The 22731-nt window shown below is 31.6% G+C and overlaps 3 protein-coding genes across 3 annotated transcripts; 2 read left to right on the top strand and 1 right to left on the bottom strand.

Annotated features, from left to right (window-relative positions):
- Positions 1-5541: 5541 nt before the first annotated feature.
- Positions 5542-6044, bottom strand: LOC120190615 (cysteine-rich and transmembrane domain-containing protein B-like). Its single transcript, XM_039193655.1, has 3 exons — positions 6014-6044; positions 5695-5899; positions 5542-5587 (listed from the first exon to the last, which is right to left on the bottom strand). The coding sequence occupies exons 1-3, from the start codon at positions 6042-6044 to the stop codon at positions 5542-5544; spliced, it is 282 nt and encodes a 93-aa protein (XP_039049586.1).
- An 855-nt stretch (positions 6045-6899) lies between these two features.
- On the top strand, positions 6900-10957 carry LOC120190614 (phosphatase IMPL1, chloroplastic). The gene is made up of 11 exons (XM_039193654.1): positions 6900-7300; positions 7397-7464; positions 8200-8333; positions 8591-8679; positions 8844-8901; positions 8983-9035; positions 9420-9518; positions 9630-9743; positions 10077-10178; positions 10292-10425; positions 10868-10957. The coding sequence occupies exons 1-10, from the start codon at positions 6995-6997 to the stop codon at positions 10388-10390; spliced, it is 1122 nt and encodes a 373-aa protein (XP_039049585.1). The 5' UTR covers positions 6900-6994; the 3' UTR covers positions 10391-10425; positions 10868-10957.
- A 921-nt stretch (positions 10958-11878) lies between these two features.
- Positions 11879-14570, top strand: LOC120190616 (vesicle-associated membrane protein 721-like). Its single transcript, XM_039193656.1, has 5 exons — positions 11879-12135; positions 12776-12917; positions 13260-13378; positions 13982-14046; positions 14377-14570. Exons 1-5 carry the CDS (start codon positions 11946-11948, stop codon positions 14524-14526), a joined length of 666 nt encoding a protein of 221 aa, XP_039049587.1. The 5' UTR covers positions 11879-11945; the 3' UTR covers positions 14527-14570.
- The last annotated feature ends 8161 nt before the right edge of the window (positions 14571-22731 follow it).

The raw sequence follows: 22731 nt of genomic DNA, 5'->3' as shown, positions 1-22731 counted from the left end.
TACTCAGTGTGTATGTACACTGTAAGCAATATTGGTCATTTCATTGCTAATAAACCTAATTACCCATTTTTTATAGTTAATGGGTATTGTTTTAATCCATAAATAACTTGCCTGATTTAACTAAATAAACCATTAGCTCGGGTTAATTCTACGAGTCTAGATATGGCTTCAATACTTAGAGTCTGAAGCCTTTGGAACCCTGGATACAATTCTTGCACTTCAATAAAAACTCTAAAAAGTTATCAACTCGGAATATTGTTAAAAACAATATTGCATGCAGCCAGTCAGATATTGCTGCATATCCCTAATGGAACGAAATGACAAGGGTTGAGTATTAGCCTGGAAGCTGACCTTGAAAACCCCATAGAAGAAATGGTAACTAAAAGAGAAACCATTAAAGATCATGTAGAAGATAAATAAAAGCATGGAAAATGATCAGTTGTTCAAAACTTATATTCTGCAAGTAAATATCTCATTGATTCCAATTAAATCACGGATTTTCATACAAATTCATTAATGAGACAAAATTTGTAAACTAGTTAGGTTCAAACATGAGGTTGGTTCTCTTATGGAGGCCACAGTACATCAAACACTTTCCTACGGTGATTATATGCGAATGGAAGAAAAAAATACAATCATTTCATTTCACATGTATAGGGCATATAATATGCAAGCTTCCATGATGTATATTTCTGTTTTACATCCATAGAATCCTTCTCCGAGTGAAATGGTAATTACTATACTGAAATTGTGAATTCAAATTGGTGGGGAAAGAAAAGTCAAACTGATCCCCTAACAGTATGTTGGGACGAGGCAAAAGAAGCAACCAGATCACAGCTACTTTTGTCTCCCCATTGAATTCTAGTTCATCTTTTAAAGCAGTATGAAAAAGGTACTGTGGTAACTATGAGGGAGCATCAAAACTCAAGAATATATACGGTTGGAACAGCTGATACACCACTATCACAATATTATATAACCGTACTGTGCATTAATCTGATCATCAATCATGTCTTTCGTGTGTAATGTGATTTTGTTTTACTTGATGATTATGGATACCACCAGGGAAGTGTAGACAAAGTTGCACACACAGGCATGCAAAACAGCACAAGAAACTGTGCAGAGTCAACATTATCATCTTTAATTTATTCCTCGGAAAAAATATAAATTATCTAGGTATATAATAAGAGGTCTAGCAGGCACCACGATTGAGTTGAATGCGCAGATTTGTGCATGTTGTTTCATGTGGTGAATAATATATGCAAGCCATAATGAGATAGAAGAGAAAGAGAGTATAGGGTTAAGAAAAATACATATCATTGACAGATAACTGCAAAATTTCTCACAAAATCAATCAGGGAAAAGTTCATTTAAGAAGTGAATTTTTTTTAGCCAAGCATAGAGGAATTACCTGGAAATGAAGGTCTAAGAGAGTGAAAGAGCACAAATTATCAAGTATCCATATGATATGTAGCTAGAATGAGAGATCTTTTGTTGGTGAGTGAGTGATTGAAGCTGCAAGATGACCTGATAGTATGAACCAGAATCTATATATGAAGCTAAAGTTCTAGCATGATTTCTTACAAACACATCTAACTTCTTTGTCTGACAATCTAAAAGGCCTTAAACAAATGGATGATAAACATGTCCTGAAAAGCTCATCTTGGACTCAAGAATTTTGATCTAAAACTGGTCATAAACAATCTACTCAACACTGGGTATCTGTCATCAATAGATACAAAAAAAAAAACCAGGAAAGGAGAAAAATAAAGGGTGATAACTAGGTTCATTACCAGATCATGCTGGCAGCTTCAACCTCTCAAGCCAACATATACCAGAGAAACAATAAAAGCCGGAATGTACTGAATTGGGGGGGGGGGTTCTTCCCTTTTGCTGGAAATTAAGGCTCTATATAGGGTAGGAAAGATGTGAAGCAGAAGGGTTTTACTTTTTCATATATACCTAAAGATTTGACAAAGGGGCCGGAGAGGTGCGAGAGACATGCGTGTTTTTATGCTACCAAATCCGTCGTGATTCTCATCTGCAATCTTATATAATTTAATGCACCTCTTCCATCTTCTTGCACTGTGTCATAGAGGGTGTATTTAATGGAGGCTCTTGCTCCTTTACAGCTATTGACACCGACTTGTTGATATAAATTACATTAACAAGGGAGCAGTTGGACTTTTAAAACTAATTACTACATCCAGTTAATTAAGTTTTTTCAAATTTAAAATCCCAAATACTAAAAATTAGCAAATGATCAACTTGTTTAAAAGTCTCTTTGGAAACAAACCAAGCCCTTGAATTCAATTACCTACCATACATTAACCAATCAAAAGTTGGTTTATTTTAAAAACTTATATGAATTATCCCTTAATCTATGAAGGTGATAATTTAGCTTCGTTCCTGCTTTATAGAAGCAAAGGGCACAGGACATTGATGGTTCAAAAGCAAGCATGCAATGCTTTAATCCATATGTACTTTACCCTAAAGCAAAGAGCATAACTGATATTATTATAAAAGCAAAAATAAATCATTTTTTGGAGTGTTTTTGTAAGAGAACATTAAGCAGGCGGGTGTAGATAAAGGCGGTTGGCATGTGCTTAGTGAGCTTTTGGTCCCTTCAATAAAATTATATAAATTATAAAGATGAAGGGTATGTATTGGCCAGGTTGGTGGAATCAGTACAGGAAGGAGAGGCGTGGTTTTTGTCTTTAGCTTTGGGTGGTTCCTTGTGTCTTTGCGGGGTTGACAAACAGTGACATATAGACAAAGCCCTAATGGAACGCCAAGGACCACTCACCTTTTTTTAATAGCTCTGATTAATTAATGGAACGCTTCACATGGTTATCCTTTGTAATTTAGCTTCTAGGCTTTGCCAATACTGTCCATAGAATAATGATCGATTAAATAAAAGACAAGAGAATGCGAAGAAAAGTCCCTTTTCCCTTACTATGCATGCTCAGAAAGATTTTAAAAAAATTTAGAAAGTAAAAATATATTTTACCAGTATAATTAAATATGAGAGAAAAAGAAAAAGAAATTGTTTTATTAATATTAATATTATAAATTAAGTAAGAAAAATAAATTTATAATTTAACTATCTCAATGACTAAATGATATTGAAACTGCAAACTCTGTTTAATTATAAATAAAAAAAAGAATTGTATGGTAAAATTAAAGTAGGCGATGTGGTTGTTTTGATTGCGAGTGTACATAAAGTAAAAAAAAATTAGATGACCCTTGGGATAAGGGGAGGTAGAATAGTAGGTTGTCCCCAACGTTAGATTGAGAACAGCTTTCGTAAGAGACCTCCGAATTATGAAATGCCCTCCGTGAGACTCCTTCCGTAGGGGAGTGTACATAAAGTAAGATGAGTCTTAATTTCGTTAGGTTTACCAATGTATGAATTTAAAATGGTTTGTAGCATTTAAAAATATTTTTTTTTTCGTTATTATTTTTTGGTCCCACTTGTGTTGATAATGCAGCTTATGTTTCTTTCAAGATAGGCTTCCAGATGCCTTATGTTTGTTCCGCACATGAGTTATTAGAATTTCTGTTCAAATATTATGAACAGAAATGAAACCCTTTTAGTTACCAAGCCCTCTCTTTCAGACCTCTATAGTTTTCATTAATTAAGAAAGAAATGTTATCTTCCTCTCACGTGTTAAAATCTGTTCGATGTATAACGTTTTAACCCTGAAAATATATATGTGCATATACCAGAAAGGCTTTCTCCATTTGTTATATTTCCCCCAGTATTACTAAAAGCATACATATATGTGGATGAGTGAGTTTTCCCTTTTGTTTAGACAGAATTTGTGAAGCTTACAGATTGTCAAGTAGATGAAGAAGAAGGGGATTGTTGATTGAATTTCACTATTTGGAAATCAAAGTGTAGGTAAGCTAGCTAGCTAGTTTGCTGCACATGGAAATGACAGCAACCAACCTGTTAACACCAAGAGGGGTTTGCCTGCTCCCTTTGACCTTTCCATCCATTTTATTCATTGGAAAAATTAAACTCCTAACTTGTCTTATCTGCATTTTCACAAAGTATGTCAATGTTAGTATTATGTCATTGTTAAAAGATAATGGAAGCTTAAATAAATATATTAGCTAACAGTTGTTTTGAATGTGTTAGCATGATAGCATGAGAGGATCTGCATAATAATTTGATGTATTAATTCATCTTTTAATTTATTTTTTAAAATTATTTTAGACTATATCAATTTCAAACTCAAAATCATTTTAATTTGTGTATTGAATTATGATTTTTTATTCGTATAATGGCATGATACCTTATAATTGTATTGCATCTTTGTTTAGAAACGTATATTTCAAGTTTTTCAGATGATATAATATTTTAGTACGTCAATAAAAAATTAAAATATATTTTCAAAGAATCAAGTTGGAAATCTTACGAAATAATAAGTATAAAAAAACCTTAATATGTGAGAAAAAAAAACATCTCATGCCCTAAATAATATATATATATATATATATATATATATATATATATATATATATATATATATATATATGTAATTATATTCAATCGGTTAAATCAAATATAATAAAATCGAAATATCATTAAATAAGAGTGTAGGAAATGATTAATTGATTCTCTCATATTATATATGTTAATAAGGATGGTCCAAGAAAATGCAGGTTAAGGCGGTCATCTACCTAAAAATTTTAAATTCCTGTGTAATTTAGATATTTTTATATTTTTATTAAAAATATGTTTTTCTCTCTAAAATTGTATAAATTCTCCGCTACTTAAAATTTTATAAATTTATCTTCTTAACATTAAATCTTAACATATTGGTAAGAAAATTAGTTTAGTAACAATAAGATGAGTTATTAAGTATTAGATGATCTAATGAACTACGAGATTATATTTTTTAAATATTATTAAGGATTTAAATATTGATTTTATAAATGAAATAAACTAAATTATAAGGGCTGTTTACATCATGAATCTTATAATAATAAATTTTAACTAATCAGTCAATAAACTAAATACATTTAGTTATACAAGAAAAAAAATATACGAATGAGCTGGAGATATCTTGACAGCCCAAGTTAAGCTACTGCGGAAGGGTACTAAAGAAACTTAGGTCCAAATCCACTTACATTTATATATGAAATTTAAGCCCGACAACTAACCCAACACACTTGGTATTACTGGAGAATCGGGACTAACCTTTGTTTTATAACAGTGATGATCCATTGTCTCATTACTCTCTCAATCATTGCTTAAGAGTAAAACATGGAGAAACAACCTTATTAATTGTCTTAATCACTTGCTAAGCAGGGGGTAAATCCTATCACTTTATACTATGGGTTGGATTAAAAGAGTACCAAATTATAAACTCTATGAGGAAATTCAAAGAAAAAGATCGTATTATTGAGTATTGAGAGCAGGAATTACATATAATGCAAGAAATGGAAGAAGGAATCCTTAAAAAAAAAAAGAAACGAAATGAAGAAGAAGAAGAAAGCGATGAGATGCAAATAGATAAGATGAGTCCTCGGTCAAAAGCAGCAATCTAGGAGGCAGCAGCAACACAAGGCAGCACAACTGTATCATCAGCCATTAACAAACAAAAACAATTCCATTAATTAAAAACAATCTATGCCAACGTTTGTGCATATAGGAAAGAGAGTGAACAAAATATCAGGCTTTACCATCCTCTGCAGAATCCACTTCCCCTACGTTTAGTTTCTTCAGGTTGTGGGCGTTGGTGGGGTGCTCCGGCTCCAGCTTTCATGGGGTAAACAACAGGCGGTGGGACAACATACGGACCCTGGACTGGAGGAGGATAGTACGGTTGAGCCTGAGGCGGCTGCGGAGGAGGATAAACTTGAGCCGCCGGAGGTGGAGGATATACCACTACAAGGCCCGGAGGAATCCGTCAGTTTAACTAAAACTTTTCTTCATTCTAATAATATATACCAGACATTTATGTAGGATGAATTGTAGCAATTTTCATTGTTAAAAAATTACCTGGAGCTTGTTGATGATTGTAGTAACTCATGATCAAACAAGCTTTGAAATCTTATAAAACCGAAATCCTGAGAGAATCCGAGAAAATTGAAGTATAATTAACAAGCATGCAATGGTATCCGGCAAATAGTTGAATTGATCAAGTTATCAGATTTCGTACTTGGCAACTGCTGCATTCTTTCTTATCAGCCTGTTGGGTTATTATATGTGGCAAATTGGGTTTCCCTCTTCGTTGTGTTATTTTTTCCTCCGCCTGAGTCAAAGAAAGGAAATTTTAGATTGATTTCCAGAAGGTCAATGAAAATGAGGAAGAGACAGCCTAATATAGTAATACAAAACAAAGCATCTTCTATTCTTCTTCCCGTCTTCTAGATTGTTATTTCGCTAAATTAGAGAGAATGATCATTTTCTTTTCCTTTAGCAGAACCAAGAAGACTTCCCGTGTTCTCTCTAGAAATATTGGAATTCAACATAAGAATGGTGTAATGACCCGTTCTGGGAGAAGAGTGTCAAAGATGAATATTGAGTTGCAAGTACATGGTCCAAACATAATTTCAATAGTTGGTCTAATTTTTTTTTTAAAAAAAACATTTGATTGCTATCTAATTTTCTTGTTGAATCTAATTGACTAAATTTTTATGTAATCTTGACCATATAATCAAATAATTGTAAAAAGGAAATCTGTGACATTACTTTAAAAAAGAAACAACATTAGAAACTACATATAGTATTATATTAATGGAGAATTAAATTATTCCAAATTAAAGTAGAAAGATTAAATGTCATATGTGCGGATGTTACAGGGACTACAATCACAATTAAACTCAAAAACAAGAAGTTGAATAGAAGATGTGTCATCCGGTGCCTGAGGCTCAGAAGGAGTAACTGCAAACTATACTACAAAGACAACCTCGGAAAAAATAGTTAACAATTTCGTAAGGCAAAGCCTTTGGGTTCTCTGTTAACATCGAAAAGAAGAAAATGGGAAGGTCTTTAGTTTTCTCCACCAATATTCCTCTCAGATTTTCACAAACACCCAGATCAATTTCACCTCGGATTCTCCCAAATCGGTACCAAGCTCACGAATTTATTGCAAATTCTTCATTTGGGTATCAAAAAATTGAAACTTTGAACAAGAATTCCCCTAGAAACTTATGCATAAGAGCCTCGATATCAGAGGTTTCTAACCAGAGACGGTATCCTAAAGTAGGTGCCAAATCAACTGGACCAATCCCTCCATCTCAGCTCATTGAAGTTGTCGAGGCTGCTGCAAGAACTGGCGCTGAGGTTGGTCTCCCTTAAAATATTCGTTTATGTCTTTACATTTTTGTTTTACTTTTCAAAATTCAATTTTTTTTAATAAATATCTTCCTTTTCTTTCAGGTGGTGATGGAAGCTGTCAACAAACCAAGAAATATCACATATAAAGGACTAACTGATTTGGTAACCGAGTAAGGACTTTCAAAGATTTATTACTTATTGAGATTTTATATTTATGCTCCTATCTCAATTTAAGCTGTTTCCTAAATGCTGGTATAGAGGGGGAAGGACGGCCATTGATAAATTATGACCAGATAATTACAGGTTGATTTATCAAACTGCATTGGGATTGTGCTTGGTTGTAATAATCTTCTTCCTGAATGATATAATGCAATTTTCATAATGTAAACTATGAAGTCAGAACTTTGGTATTGAACTTTGCTTTCATATTGGGAGGAGAAATTAAATGCTTAAAACATTATAAAGTAAATAGATTGAATAATTTATTTCAGGGAAAAACAACTTTTTAGGATGCTTTTTTATTCATATTCTTGGAAGCAAAAATGATCCATGTTATTATCATTCTCTACACCACAAGTTTGCCTTTTGGTTTTCTCAATGGACTTAACTTGAAAGTGAATGGCATAGTTTACCCTAAACCTTTGTTACCTTCAAGCAACAGACATGGGCATCTTAACTTTAAAAGTTTGCATATTACTACTCCTTGCGGACCAACCTTGACATGAAATTTATTTATAAGTTTTCTTCCTTGTGTTTTATTTTTACTATCATCTTATTGATTATTTTATGAATTTAGCATAGGGAATATATATTTCTTTTTGGAATGTTGAAACGTTATTAAGTTTGCTATATACTTATTATGTTCCTATCTTTTGCTCACATTTATTGTATGATGTTATCTACAGCACCGATAAAATGAGTGAGCTTGCTATTCTTGATGTAGTAAAAAAGAATTTTGGAGATCACCTGATCCTTGGGGAGGAGGGAGGAATTATAGGGGATACCTCATCAGACTATCTATGGTGTATTGATCCTTTAGGTTTGTCTCTTTCATCCCTTGGTTTATTTTAGCCAAGGCAGTCTATATGTTCATATTCTATAAAGTGTTGGAGAAATATATTCTGGAACTTGGGAGTTATGTTGTCAGTCTATATGTTTATCGAGTCTTACCTTCAGAAGTGCTTGAGCATTTCATGATTCATATCCATTATTAATTCCCCAGCTTATTTGTATTAGTAGTTAATATAAGTTTTAGATATAAGTGCAAAGTTGGTTTGACTTTGCTACCTTCTGTAGATGGAACAACAAATTTTGCACACTGTTACCCTAGCTTTGCAGTTTCAGTGGGCGTTCTGTTTCAAGGAAACCCTGCCGCCGCCAGTGTGGTATCGTTTTCTTACTTAAATCTTTGATTTAGTTAATTTTGTATTGAAAATTTGATCACTCGCAGAATATTGAGTATTGAAGTTACATAATCAGCTCTCCCTCCCCCTCCCCCCCCCCCTTGATGTAAGAAGGAAAGATAACATTAGTGCTCTTTTACCTGTAGGTGGAATTTGTCGGGGGACCTATGTGTTGGAATACCCGTACATTTACTGCTACTGCTGGTAAGAAACATGGTACTAGTTAAAACTCTTTAAGGTTCATGCCCATGTTAATGGCTAACCAATTGAGGCTTTGGGTTCTAGGTGGGGGAGCATTTTGTAACGGTCAGAAAATCCATCCCAGTCAAACGGATAAGGTAAGAGGCCACATTGAATTGAACCATCAAATATATTGTGAATTATATAATGAGTAGATGGTACTATTCTCTACTGAAAAGTTGTTTTTTTTTTACTTCAATATACGTGACCTGGCTGAACATGATACATTGTATGCATTCTGGTCAGATAAATATTGTTGGGAGTCAATGATTATGTGCCCCTTAATATTTTCTATGGAAGTATTTGATATTACTTTGCTTCAGTAGACTTTCAGAGGCACGAGTCTTAGATATATCTGAATATTGAACTGATTACCCTATGCTTTTGCAAAATATATCTTTTAAAATGATGGTTCCTACTTTCAATAAGCTTATGATAAGGAGAAATGTTTTGACATCTTTCTAAGAAATACTTGTTTACAGGTGGAGCAATCTCTTTTTGTGACTGGGTTTGGATATGAACATGACGATGCATGGATTACCAACATCGAATTATTCAAGGAATTTACTGACATTAGTAGAGTATGAGCCTTAAATGACATTTCTGTGCTCATAAGCTCTGTCTCCCAAAATTACGGAGCTTGTGCTTTACCCCTTTTCTTTCTTAACTTTTTCCTGAATTTCAATGACTAGGGTGTAAGAAGGCTTGGTGCTGCAGCTGTGGACATGTGTCATGTAGCTCTTGGAGTAGCAGAAGCGTATTGGGAATATCGTCTAAAACCATGGGATATGGCGGCCGGTGTATTGGTAAAACTTAATAACTCACAATTCTTTCCTTCTTTTACTTTAAGGAATACTGAGCTGCTAAAAATGTTAAAATTGATGTTGGTTTCAGTCCTGATGCTGTTGAAGTTGGATTCAACATAACAATCAGCAAACCTATTTTGCTTCCTTGGAATATAGGAAAACAGCCTCGAAATACTTCAAATTGCTTTAAACTTATTAAGCCACCAAACTGTTCTTTATCGTTTCATTCAAATTTATGTGAAAAATTATGGTGATAATTAACACAAGTTTGTTGAATGAGGGTTGCTCAGATTCAGCTGTTTATATTTAGAAGTTTTAATTCTTTATAATCAGATAGTTGAAGAAGCTGGTGGCGCTGTGACTCGGATGGATGGTGGAAAATTTTGTGTCTTTGATAGATCTGTTTTGGTATCTAATGGTGCAATTCATGCCAAGGTTCAACTCTTCTAATTTTTCTATGGTGTTGGAGAAAGCAAGATAAGACCCAAAATCTTATTGTGCATCAGTTATAACTAAATGGTATGTTATTCAATTACTATGAAGTGCAGGCTTTGGAGAGGATTGCGCCTGCGACGGAGAAACTGAAGAGTAAAGGAATCGATTTCTCATTATGGTATAAGCCCGAAAATTACATCACAGATCTTTGAAGTGCTAAAGAGTTATACTTCTGTTTCCTGACACAGGAAGCAGATCTTTCTCTCAGCTTGAATTTATACGACTTATCAGTTCTCTTGAAACAGAAGACTGGTTCTTGATGACCAGATGACTTTTAAAGTTGTTATTTACATCTTCAATCGTTAAAAGAACATTTGCTGGTTCCTTCGTCTTTCTTTCATTTATGCATATGCTGAAACTTATTCTCGATTAAGCCTTTCTACATTGCCCGCTCTGGGATTTTCAAAATTGTACTCTCCCTGCCTCGATGTTTAGACTGAGACCTTACCATTTCCAATGGTCAGTTGTAATTATGACATGCTTTGAAGGTTGAACATTTGATAAACATATTAACTATATGAAAGATCAAAAAGACTATTTCCCTTTTCAGACGCTTTCGAAATTGAGGAATGGCAATGAACAAAGCTTTTAATGAACTTTTCCCGTGGTAACCTGTACCCTTGTTGCAGTGCCTTATGGTTTTGCCAGCGCAGTCACCACGATTTTGCGATTAGAAACATAACAAGGATACTGAGGCATATCTTGTGAAGTCTGAAGAAGACAGAAGTGGTGGCAGTTAATAAAGCTGAAAAGAGAATACATTGGCATTTGTGGTTATATATATATATATATATTATGTAAAATTGCGAGTTTGTCTAGACATAACTCAATAGTAGTTTTGGGATGCATTCCATCTAACAGAGAAGGCCAACTTAATTCTGGCATTGGATGGTGGCCCTCAATATGTGACGCCCATCATCATTCGGCAGCTTGCTAATTCTTAAAACGGCATTGAAGTTCATATTGCAGATCAAATTATGCAGAAAATTTGGTCTTCATGGTTTGATAATAAAAGTGAAAGGTATCAAATTGACACAATAACAATAATAATAGAAGGCTTTTAATTAAAATGGTGGGTGTCATATTCTGAAAATGTTGAGCTTATTTAATTAATATAAATAATTTTTTTATTTTATCAAATTTAATAATAAAAATTGTATTTAATTAAAAATGTTAATTATCACATTTTTGTATAAATGAAATTAAAATCATTCACTTAAAAATATAAATAAAATATAGATTAGTAAAATAAACAAATATGGGATTAAGTTAGAAAATTTAGAAATAAATAGAGATCAATTTAAGATTAAATTAAACAAAAAAGAAAACATGAATGACTTAGAATGTCATTTACCCCTATTAAAATTAGATGTATTTTTTAGTCAAATGTGACACTTGAGACAATCTAATTGGCCAAAAAAATTAACGGAGGTTAACGGTTTTAGGAAATGATAATAAAATTAAATATTAGAGGATCAAAAGATTGAAAAAGAAAATTTAAGAGATAATTTGTAAACTAAGTATAGTTTATTAAGCTAATATTTTTATATATAAAAAAACAAAAAAAAAACAAAAGAAAAACAAAAAGCCAACAGTAACACAGGAGTGATTGTTAAGAGAAACAAAGGTAGAAATAGAAAGATCAAGAGAGAGTCTGAAATCCCACCTCTCTTTGCTTTCTCTTCGGAGGTCAAAATTCGAAAGAAAATGGTGCAGAAATCATTGATATATGCTTTTGTATCACGTGGGGAAGTTATCTTAGCAGAGTACATTGAATTCAGCGGGAATTTCAACTCCATAGCCTTTCAATGCCTCCAAAAGCTTCCTTCTTCTAACAACAAGTTCACTTACAACTTTGATGGCCACACCTTCAATTACCTTGTTGACAATGGCTACAGTTAAGTTCTGTTTCTTTGTTCTTGTTCAAGAAATTTAAATTTTGGGTTCTTCGTTTTTAGAGTTTGGGTATTTAGGAAATGATTGGAAAGGGAAAGAGAAGAACGTTTTGGGGCTTTTCCTCTATTTCCCTTACCTTGAGTATGATTTTCTTTGGCGAGAAAAGAAATGGGATTCACGACCTAGAGGAAAAGTTTGGATTTTGTTTGTCCCATTATTTATGAGAAATCTGCTTGGTAGAAATGGGAGAATATAGGATCATTTTGCTTAATTGCTGTTATTTTTACTTCAACTATAGTTATTGTGCAGTGCATATATCATTGGAACTACTCAAATTGATTGCGTTGTAAATGAGGGTTTATTATGGAAATCTTGAAGTTTTACCATTATTTTCCTTATATGCGGAGTGCTAGGATCGTGCAATATTTAACTTGTTGAGAGGCTCCTGTGCAAAGTGTGGGGTGTGTGTGTTTTTTATTTTGTGGAAGTATATTCATATTATTATCATCCCTGCAATCCACATTCCACATTAATGGCGAAACGGAAAAGGGGAGGGGGATTCTTTCACTGTATATTCATTCTCATTGATTGCTCCTTTTCGTACGTTGTTGGTCTATTTGCTAATATTTCCGATGTTCCAGCATTTTGTGTTGTTGCAGATGAGTCGGCTGGAAGGCAAGTACCTGTTGCATTTCTGGAGCGTGCCAAGGATGATTTTGTGTCAAAATATGGTAGTGGAAAGGCTGCTACAGCTCCTGCCAACAGCCTGAACAAGGAATTTGGGTATTTTTCTATGACTGTTTATAAAAATAATGAATCGGAGGGGGTATCTTTTTCCTATTATTGTGGCATATAACGTGCTATTAACTGCGGGCCAAAACTAAAAAACATATGCAGTACCTATTGCAGATGAGTCGGCTGGAAGGCAAGTACCTATTGCATCTCTGGAGCGTGTCAAGGATGATTTTGTGTCAAAATATGGTAGTGGAAAGGCTGCTACAGCTCCTGCCAACAGCATGAACAAGGAATTTGGGTATCTTTCTATGACTGTTTATAAAAATAATGAATCGGAGGGGGTATCTGTTTCCTATTATTGTGGCATATATAACGTGCTATTAACTGCAGGCGAAAACTAAAAGAACATATGCAGTACTGTGTTGAGCATCCTGAAGAAATAAGCAAGCTTGCTAAGGTCAAAGCACAAGTGTCTGAAGTCAAAGGTGTAATGATGGAGAACATAGAAATGTAGATATGTTTTCTTTGATGCTTAATTTTAAAATTGGTGAAATTAAATCCCAACTCCTTTTATTTTTATGATTTATTTACTTTTTAAGATCTTGATTGTTTCAAAGTTAATCAACTGCCCCCCCCCCCGTCATAGTTCAATCCTAGATCCATCCCTAGCTATTTGTAAATGGATGGAATAACACTAGAGTAGATTGTATGAGCTGTTGTGGTGCTCTTAAGCTGATCTTTTGCATGTAGACATTGGTGAAAGATGACTTTAATCACGTTCATTAGATTTTATGATAATCCTTTACTTTTTTATGGTACTTCCTCTTTTAAACCTCAAGAGTCTATAAAAATTTTGACGGATCCAAAATTTCAATTACTTTCAATTATTTGCTTGTTTTGCAAAATGCAAATAAGTATCCTATGTCAGTCTGGAATTGTCTTGTTGGTTTTTCAAATTCATCATTTTCTGGTATGCTTTTGTTTGTTGTTGTTATCCTGAAATATTTCTGGCAAATTGCAATGCTCCCATATTAATTTATGATAACAATTTTGGTATCAACCAACTTACCAGAAAGATGCTGTCGGTAATATTTACTAAATTTTCTTCCTACAGGTGTTAGATAGAGGGGAAAAGATAGAGCTGCTTGTGGATAAGACTGAGAACCTTCATCAACAGGTCCGTGACTTCCTTTATATCGGTTAGATATTCACACAAATTTAAGCATGCAGTAACTTCAAGGAAGTATGTATTTCAATTGACAACATATGAGAGTTGAGATTAGGCTCTGGAGTACTCTGCAACATATGGACTTATCTGCGAGATTAGATTAATCTACAATTTTTTATTTTACCAAAGAAAAACATGAGAAATTATGGAAATACTTTAGTAGCATTAAATGTTAGTTGAGCATGCAAGAGAACTGCTAAACTTGACATGCTTTTAACCTGTTTCCTTTGTATCTGCACAATTTTGATGTTTACGATTTCCTGAAATGATTATTTGCAGGCTCAAGACTTTCGGAATACTGGGACGAAAATCCGAAGAAAAATGTGGCTACAAAACATGAAGATCAAGCTGATTGTTCTAGGAATACTGGTTGCCTTGATCCTCATTATTGTGCTCTCTGTTTGCCATGGATTCAACTGTGGAAAATGAGTGCGGTCTTGATTATGCTTATTAGAGTTTTCACCTGAGCTATTGTGATAATACAGCGAGGAAAAGATCAATATATATTATATATAATGATTTCATATGCTGTGTAAAGTTAGCAATCAGCAGAATGTGAACAAAACCCTGGTAAGTGTTAATTGCAATACATGAATTTGTATTTTCCAACAATCAAGCTTCAAAATCAGTAGGCAAAATTTTGTTCAGTACAGCAACTTGGAGTGCGATACTATGTACCCTCGGCTGGCCTTGTCAAATATTGGGTTCGGCTTTCAATCATATGGCTTGATTTTATTGCCATTTTTCACTCTTCTCAATATTTTTTCGTTAATTGATTTCTGGTACTGTTAAAACTATAGGATTCAGGTCAGTGGACAATTCCATTTTCTTACATAATTCTAAAGGTGAACAAACCTTGTCAATGTATCATAGGCTGGAATACATAAATTCTTCAGCTGCAATCATATCGGATTCCTTATCAACTCAGTCCATGAGCATTGAAATCCCACAAAGAAAATCTGAAATACATCTACTGAATGCTGTTTATCTTTAAAAAAAAGTAAAACAGAAAATTATTAAACCTGAAAAGTCCATGTTAGACCAGCAACAAAACAAGATAAAAATGAGAGTGAAATTGCATTGTTCGGTATCGGACACCCACCAATGTAGCAGACAAAACAACATTAATACACACTATTTTCTTTCACCATCTCGTTGCTCAGCCTCATTCATTAATTTAGATACTTGTCTCTCAAGCTAACTCGTTAAATTTGTCATTTTCATTGCAATTTCTGATCCACTCTTCTTTCCTTTATTTTCAAATCCAACCAAAGCCATCTACAATAAAAATTTCTCCTAGAAAATTATTTCCTTCATATGTCAAGGGACCCATCTTATATAAACCAGAAGAAAATATGTCCATAAAATCTATATAAAATCCAAAAACAATCTTGGGTAAGTTTCTGCTCCCATGCCATATTTAACACAACTCTGGGGTTACCATCATCTCCAGGAATCAGGTCCCGTTGCCCTCAATAATTTTGTCCATCTTCTTTCATTTAAACGAAATTTCTTCGTAAAACAGGCTATATATATTTCAAAAACTAAATGATATTGCATGTGCTTTGCCTCTCTGTCCACCTTCATTAATTCTACTGCCAAATGCTCGTATAATAGGTCAAGACGACAATCAAACACCCCAAAGATTTAGACCAAACGATGTGGGTCTACACGAAAATGATCAAACATTTGAAATTATAAACTTATCATGCGCATTAGTAAATTTAAAAAAGGGGGGGTTTGATTAATTTTCAACATCACTGTTGTAGGGTACGCTAATCATAAAAGACAAAAGGACAAAAAAAAGTTATCTATTATATATAATTAGTTAACTTAATGGTCCACCAAAGAGAAAAATAAAACCCACACAGTTTACGTATTATAATTATTAAAAACATAAAATTTAATCTCACATGATTCCTTGACTAAAGAAGAAGAGATATAGCGTGAATATTTTTTGGGTAGCCGCCTTGTTGTCATCCATTCTAAGATCAAATAAAATTTATTTTCTAACGCATTCAGCACCCAACACTGATAGAAAAATCATAATATTTTTTATTTTATTTTATGCGAATCTGAAGATGATGGATAAGGAGAGACATTGAAGAAAAATACATGGCAGATTCTTCTCCCTTTTATTATACTTTACAAGATTTGTTAAGCTGGAAAACGATATGCCAAGTGGTGCATTACATAACAAACCACTTGCGAAATGCCAATGGAGCATGACATGACAATCGACCTTAGCTCCGTTTTCATTGACATTGTTGTCCAAATGTCACTCTTTGTATGTAAAAGCCATAAATATCCCTTCTTTTTTCTTCTCCTGGATCATTTCGTGCTTCCTCCACCCACCGCCAGATTAAAACGAAATGATTTTTTCGGGAATAAAAAAAAAACAAATAATGGGCATTGAAGATTGCCTTTTGGAGAATATAAAGGACTTCTCTTTGGTTTGCATATCTTTTGAACATGTCATTTCTTCTATATATATATATATATATAATGTTCGTAGTTAGATTTGTTTAAAAGATTGAATTATTTATCAAACGGAAGGGTCACTATTAACTTGTTTTAAACATTCAATGGGTGGTTGATTAAGGTCCAAAGCATCCTAATTGTTTTTAATTACCTGGCTCTAATTTGCTTGTGAAAGATCACACGGAAGAAGTTAAATCATTTATAAAGAAATCATGATTGTTCAACGCTTTACCTAATAAACCTTGGTTAGTTGTTTAAGAAGTAATTAATTTAGTAATGATCACACAGTAAAGAAAAGTTAAAATCTATACATAAAACAAACAAGGTGTTTAGACCATTTCCTAGGATTCTAACGTCAACAAAGGTGTCCTGCAATAATAAACTGCATATGGAACAAGGAGTCGATCTTTGTTTCCAATTAAAATTACAATAAAAAAAAAGTTTCGTGTATGTAAAGAAAAAAAAGGCAGCATTGTCAAGGTCAATTTGTAGGATAAGAAGACAAAATCATATCCTGAATTGTTTACTACAATACAGATAAATTATTATACTGTCACTGCATTTATATCAGAAATTTTACCGGGATATATTATAATAAGATATGGACTCCTTAGACTTTAAGTCATATATAGGGTTGCATATTATTAACAACAATTATAAATACATATGTTAGGCTGATTGTGTGCACAAGAACTGCTCTACATTCATATAATCTAAGATCCTATAATAATTAGTCAAAGAAAGTGACACCTCACATTTTGGCAACGATTAAAAGAGGAAGAGTAAAAACCGAACTAAATATGTTATTTACATGTAGCTAGAATTTAGTTTTCTTCTAGGGTTTTCATCAGTCTGAAAAGACGTAATATATAAATAATATATAGAATAATTAATGAGCAAAGCCAAAGAAGCGCCCACCATTAACCTAAAACTTGTATTTGAGCTTGAAAACAAAGGCGTAGACCACCATCTATCAACATCATTTAAAGATGGAATGGCTGGACAATTGGTCCACAATTAATGGGGGTAACACTAATTCTGATCAAGTACGTCACGAATGGCTCTCTATCATACAAACACATGCAGAGACAAGTAAAAGGTTTTTTTTTCATAGTAGCCTCCAAAGGAGAAATTCTGATAAGGAAAACCATTTGATATTATCTACAAAGGAAATAGATAAATAAATAAATGATGGCCCTCTTCAATTACATCATTTGGTGGGTGACAGAAAAGAAAACAACTTAATGAATTACATCATTTGGTGGGTGAAAATCCCAAAAGCTGATTATTTCTAGGGTAAGTTTAAGAATTGTTGTAATTAATTAGTTGGGCAAAGGAAAGTTCATGTGAAACCGACGACCACTTGAACTTAATTGAGCGAAGATTATGCATTTGGAGGAAATGTAAATTCATATGAGGCAAGCTAAGGTGATGTCAAATCATTTAGTCTCGATCACAAAGCTAATATTAGAATTATTCCAATTGGGATATCATTTTCGTTTCCCCAATTAGGTCAATAATCACAACTCCAACGCATGTCCTAAAGTTAAGGTTTTGGGACGGACCTATATCTTTTTTACCTGACTGGAAAAGCATGAGAACTTTATTCGTGAATTTTCCAATTACTATCATTTAGATATCCACTTAAAAAGGATCCTTGCATTTACCTTTTAAGTATTTCGGTTCTCTTCATTTCTTGTTTACGATATTACATTTCTCTTTAGAGCATGACTAACGTTAGAAATATGAAGGGAAAAAAATGAAACAAACTAATTTCTACATAACATAATTATTTATTTATATTGAAAATTTTATAAGTAAAACAATTTGATTTGTTTTAATTTTTATTTAAATGATGATTGTTTTTTCTTTCCTTAAATTGGTGGACCTCATATTTGAAGGGCTTTTGAATCATAATGGAATCTCTATATGGGTGGCATACAAAACCTAACGTTGAAGACATAGTAGAAAGAAATAATAATAATAATAATAATAATAATAATAATAAAGCGTGGCCAACTAGAACCTCCTACTTTTAAAAGTGTGGGTTTTTCTAGGGCTCCCATTTGAAACTTTCACTTTTTTAAATACTATATCCTAAGGTCATCTTCAGCCCTCATCTATATTCTACAACATCTCTATCTCTACTATAAAGATAAAACATTCATTCATCTCCAACCCTCATCTATACTCTACAACATCTCTATCTCTACTTTATTCACAATATTTAACTATTATAATTTTGATTTTGCAAATATAAAATAAAACATATACATTTCTAATAAATATCAAGATAAAAAGCATAAATAAAACATTCATAAATAACATTGCGAAAATACAAATAAATAAGAAAATTACAATTCATAATAATAATGCGAAAAAACATAAGTTACATAATTATATATTTTAATTCTCCGAATTAGAATATTCATTCCATAAATAAAAAAATTAGTATTTATTAGTATTTTCTATGATTTTATGTTTGTTGTAGTTTTTATGTTTCAAAAAATTAGTATGTATATTTATCTAATTTCAATGTATTTTTATCTATCTTGCAATTTAATCTACTTGAATTTATTATATTATGTTTAAATTTTATTTTATTTTGTATAAATTACAATAAAAAACATAAAAGATATAATAAAAGAAAATAATGTAACAAAGAAAAGGAAAAGAAAAAGAAAATAATAAAAGAAATTAAAAAAAAAACAAAAATCAGAAGAAGAAAAAAATATTGTAGTACAACGCCAGTTGTAGCGTGCACTGTATCCCAATGCCACAATCCAACATAACAATGGCGATGGACTGGAGCACTTTAAAGTGGAGATGAATGTTACTCCAACAATGCGCTGGAGAGGACCTAACGTCTTGGCTTTGGTCGGCAAATGCAAGTGCACCCAAATTACTTTTAGAAAATTAGGGTCTAGTAGTAATCGATTACAGACCATATTAGACAATGATCCTTAATTTTAATGGATAGTTATAATCACAAACTAAGTCATAATGAGGTTGAATTATTGAGGACGTCAACTGTTTGAGATGAATTTATATGCTCAATCCTCCTTATCTTCAATTATTCATTTCATGAATTGCATTTTCTTTTTCTTTGGTTAAACTTTATATATTAATATGTGATAGTTTACATATTCTTAAAATGTTATTTATGAAAATCAATATCATTTAATCATTGATATAATGAAAATACCAAATATTGACGATTTGATAGCATTTTCACGATCAACATATGGTACATTCCCCTTTTCTTGGTGTTGAGACAAATTAAGTGGTTAATATTTACATTTTTTACTCAATTAACTTTGAATTTTTAGTTATATTTTACTTTTAATTTTCCTAAAATAAAATCAGAACATTTTCAAAACAAAATATTAATTAAAATTTTAATTGACAACTCAAATAATAATTTACATCTAATTAATATTAATATAAAGTTATTTGTATTATATGTGATGTCATTAAACAATTTAAAACTATAAAAACTCTTAAAAGAATAAAAATATTAAAACTTTTTTTTAATCTATGAAGTGAGCATGAATGACCATATGAGATTTCATGCCAATAATATTAACAATTTACTGATTAAGTCATATTTTTAATAAAAAGATATATATTATTATTATTATTATAAAAAATTAAGGGTTAAAATTGACTAAGAATATAACTAAAATGATAAAGACAAACTTTAGAGATTAAATTTATGTTTATGCATTTGAAATATAACCTACAATCATAAAAACAAACTTTCAATGTTTCTTATTTTATGTATCTGAGATTAATGCAATTAAAGTAACTTAGTAGGTTACTTTTTAACGGTGTTCAAAATTGGGTATTTATATTTTCAGGTATTAAAATGTCGACTTGTGTCTTGATTTGTTAATTTCGGGCACTCGGTTCATTTTTTTTTTATTTTTCTTTAAATTATATTATTTTAGAAAAATCACGTATAAAAATGTAAATTTTAAATTTTAAAAAATTATACTACATAATCCACGTATAAAGTTTAAAAAGTCAATCTTACTCCTAACTGTGTCATGCAAAGGCAATTGAACTCCTAATGACTCGTCACACAAAATTTGTTTCGTTGTCCATATTGAAGATAAAACGTTTTTCATTTATTAGATAAGGATGGCAATATAATTACCATACGAGCCTTGATTTTAATTACCTACCTATATTTAAGTTTTTAATTAATTAGCCACCAAGTAAGCAAAAACAACGAGACACGTGGCAATTATTGCACTAATTGCCAGTTTAGCCAATGCATGCATATATGAATAAATGGTTGACTAAACTATGTGATTATCGTAATTATCATCCAAATCTCAATTTCAATTAACTGATTTAATCAAATTTACACTTTTATTATTTTTAAGAAAAACAATTTCGCGCAATACTATTATATTGCACAGATCAGAGATAAGTAAAACTATTTCTTTTATTACTATATATCTAAACATGTTTTATTTATAAAAAAAATTCATACACTTTGCATGAAAAAAATTATAATTAAAATTATAAAAATAATGTTATTAGAATTGACAATCATAAACTGTAAATATAAATTATAAAAATTTATAAACTAATAAACTAATAATTCAATTGATAATAACGTAACTTTAATTTTAGAAACTTAATTCATAAAATTGACGTTTTTTTAAAGAATAAAACCTACGTTTCGTTCTCTAAAACAATGAAAGGAAAATATTAATAATAGAATTGAAGAAATAAACTTATATAATTAATAATTGAATCTTAAAAGGAAAAAGTAAATCTTAAAAGAAAAAAAAACCAAATTGTAATAATGTGTGACAGCCTTAATATATTACTAAGAAAATGTGTTATATGTTTTGTTATTATTTTGTAACAAAATCAGTAAAAAATTATTAGAAATATTATTTTTTATCGATTTTATTATTATTAGGCGTTTTATCGATTTTGTTAACATATTCGGTAAAGCATTTCCTAAAACATTATTTTTTTATCGATTTTGTTATTATTGTGCACTTTATTAGAAATATTAAAAAAATATTAATATTTTAAGTAAAATTAATAATTTTTAAATAATTTTTTACCAAATTTATTAAAAAATAATAATAAAATCGATAACAAATTTCCTTAACTATACATTAAGAGGTGTTTGGTTCAAAGATTGTGGGATTCCCATGGGATGGGAACCCCACATTCTCATGTTTGGTTGGTCGGGAATCTCATTCTCAGTAATGTTTTATTACAAATAGTAGATTTTTTAGGGTATATTACCGGGAATGTCATTACCTCCCTTCCCTTAAGTATTGTAACATTACCGTCGTTTTAGACTAAAAATGCCTTTAATTTTTTTTTTCAAAAATATTATTCTTCTTTCATTGAATAATAAAAATTCTACGAATGTTAAATTACAAATTTATCCTTAAATTATTTTAGATTTACAAAAAAAATCTATAATTAAAATTTTATATGAAATTCAGGGGTTAAAAAAAATTTACCCTTTAATTAAACCTTTTTTATATTTTTAATTTTGTAAAAAAAAATTATATAAATATTATGAATTTAATTTTTTAAAGAAAATATATAAATATTTTACAATTTGTAATATTATACAAATATATAATAAGGACAATTTGATCAAATATACATTTCAATAATCTTTTATTCCTTAAACCAAACACGGTAATTTTATATTTCTGCTAAACCAACCAAACACAAAATACAACATTCTCAGTAATCCTATTCCTTGTTAATATTTTATTCTCACTGATAATCTTACATTTCGTGAACCAAACGCACCCTAAAGGTGTTGCATTTGATAATTTCCCCTAAATTATAAGAACGGAGTTCTACAATAGACTACTTCTGTATTCACTGCCGACGGTGCTTATTTATTTGTCCGTACAGAGACAACAGCTGAAGGAAAGAAAGAAACCGTATCTGGGACCACAACGGGGAATCATCTCTTTTTTCAATGAAAACTTGTTTAAATTTTGATATTATTACAAATATTTAAAAAAAGAAAAAGGAAAAAATCCGGCACTTCGCACGTGCGATAAGATAGCGGGGTCCATTACCTGGTCACGTTCACAACGGGCCTTCACCGGTTTTGTTTATAGGGGGGTGGGGTGCTTGAACCGTAGTGATTGG

This window comes from Hibiscus syriacus, unplaced genomic scaffold (assembly GCF_006381635.1).
Source record: "Hibiscus syriacus cultivar Baekdansim isolate YM2019G1 unplaced genomic scaffold, ASM638163v2 tig00116962_pilon, whole genome shotgun sequence".
In the NCBI taxonomy this organism is placed as follows: Eukaryota; Viridiplantae; Streptophyta; class Magnoliopsida; order Malvales; family Malvaceae; genus Hibiscus; species Hibiscus syriacus.
This window is presented reverse-complemented; position numbering and strand designations above follow the sequence as displayed.

Excerpts from the sequence above, each read along its gene's own strand:
- LOC120190615 (XM_039193655.1), bottom strand. The coding sequence starts at position 6,044 with ATGAGTTACTACAATCATCAACAAGCTCCAG. Across the intron at positions 5,900-6,013 it reads CAATCATCAACAAGCTCCAG|TGGTATATCCTCCACCTCCG; the intron begins GTAATTTTTTAA and ends CGGGCCTTGTAG. Across the intron at positions 5,588-5,694 it reads AGTGGATTCTGCAGAGGATG|TTGTGCTGCCTTGTGTTGCT; the intron begins GTAAAGCCTGAT and ends CTGATGATACAG.
- LOC120190614 (XM_039193654.1), top strand. The coding sequence starts at position 6,995 with ATGGGAAGGTCTTTAGTTTTCTCCACCAATATTCCTCTCAGATTTTCA. Across the intron at positions 9,519-9,629 it reads AATTTACTGACATTAGTAGA|GGTGTAAGAAGGCTTGGTGC; the intron begins GTATGAGCCTTA and ends TTCAATGACTAG. Across the intron at positions 10,179-10,291 it reads ATGGTGCAATTCATGCCAAG|GCTTTGGAGAGGATTGCGCC; the intron begins GTTCAACTCTTC and ends TATGAAGTGCAG.
- LOC120190616 (XM_039193656.1), top strand. The coding sequence starts at position 11,946 with ATGGTGCAGAAATCATTGATATATGCTTTTGTATCACGTGGGGAAGTT. Across the intron at positions 12,136-12,775 it reads CCTTGTTGACAATGGCTACA|CATTTTGTGTTGTTGCAGAT; the intron begins GTTAAGTTCTGT and ends CCGATGTTCCAG. Across the intron at positions 14,047-14,376 it reads CTGAGAACCTTCATCAACAG|GCTCAAGACTTTCGGAATAC; the intron begins GTCCGTGACTTC and ends GATTATTTGCAG.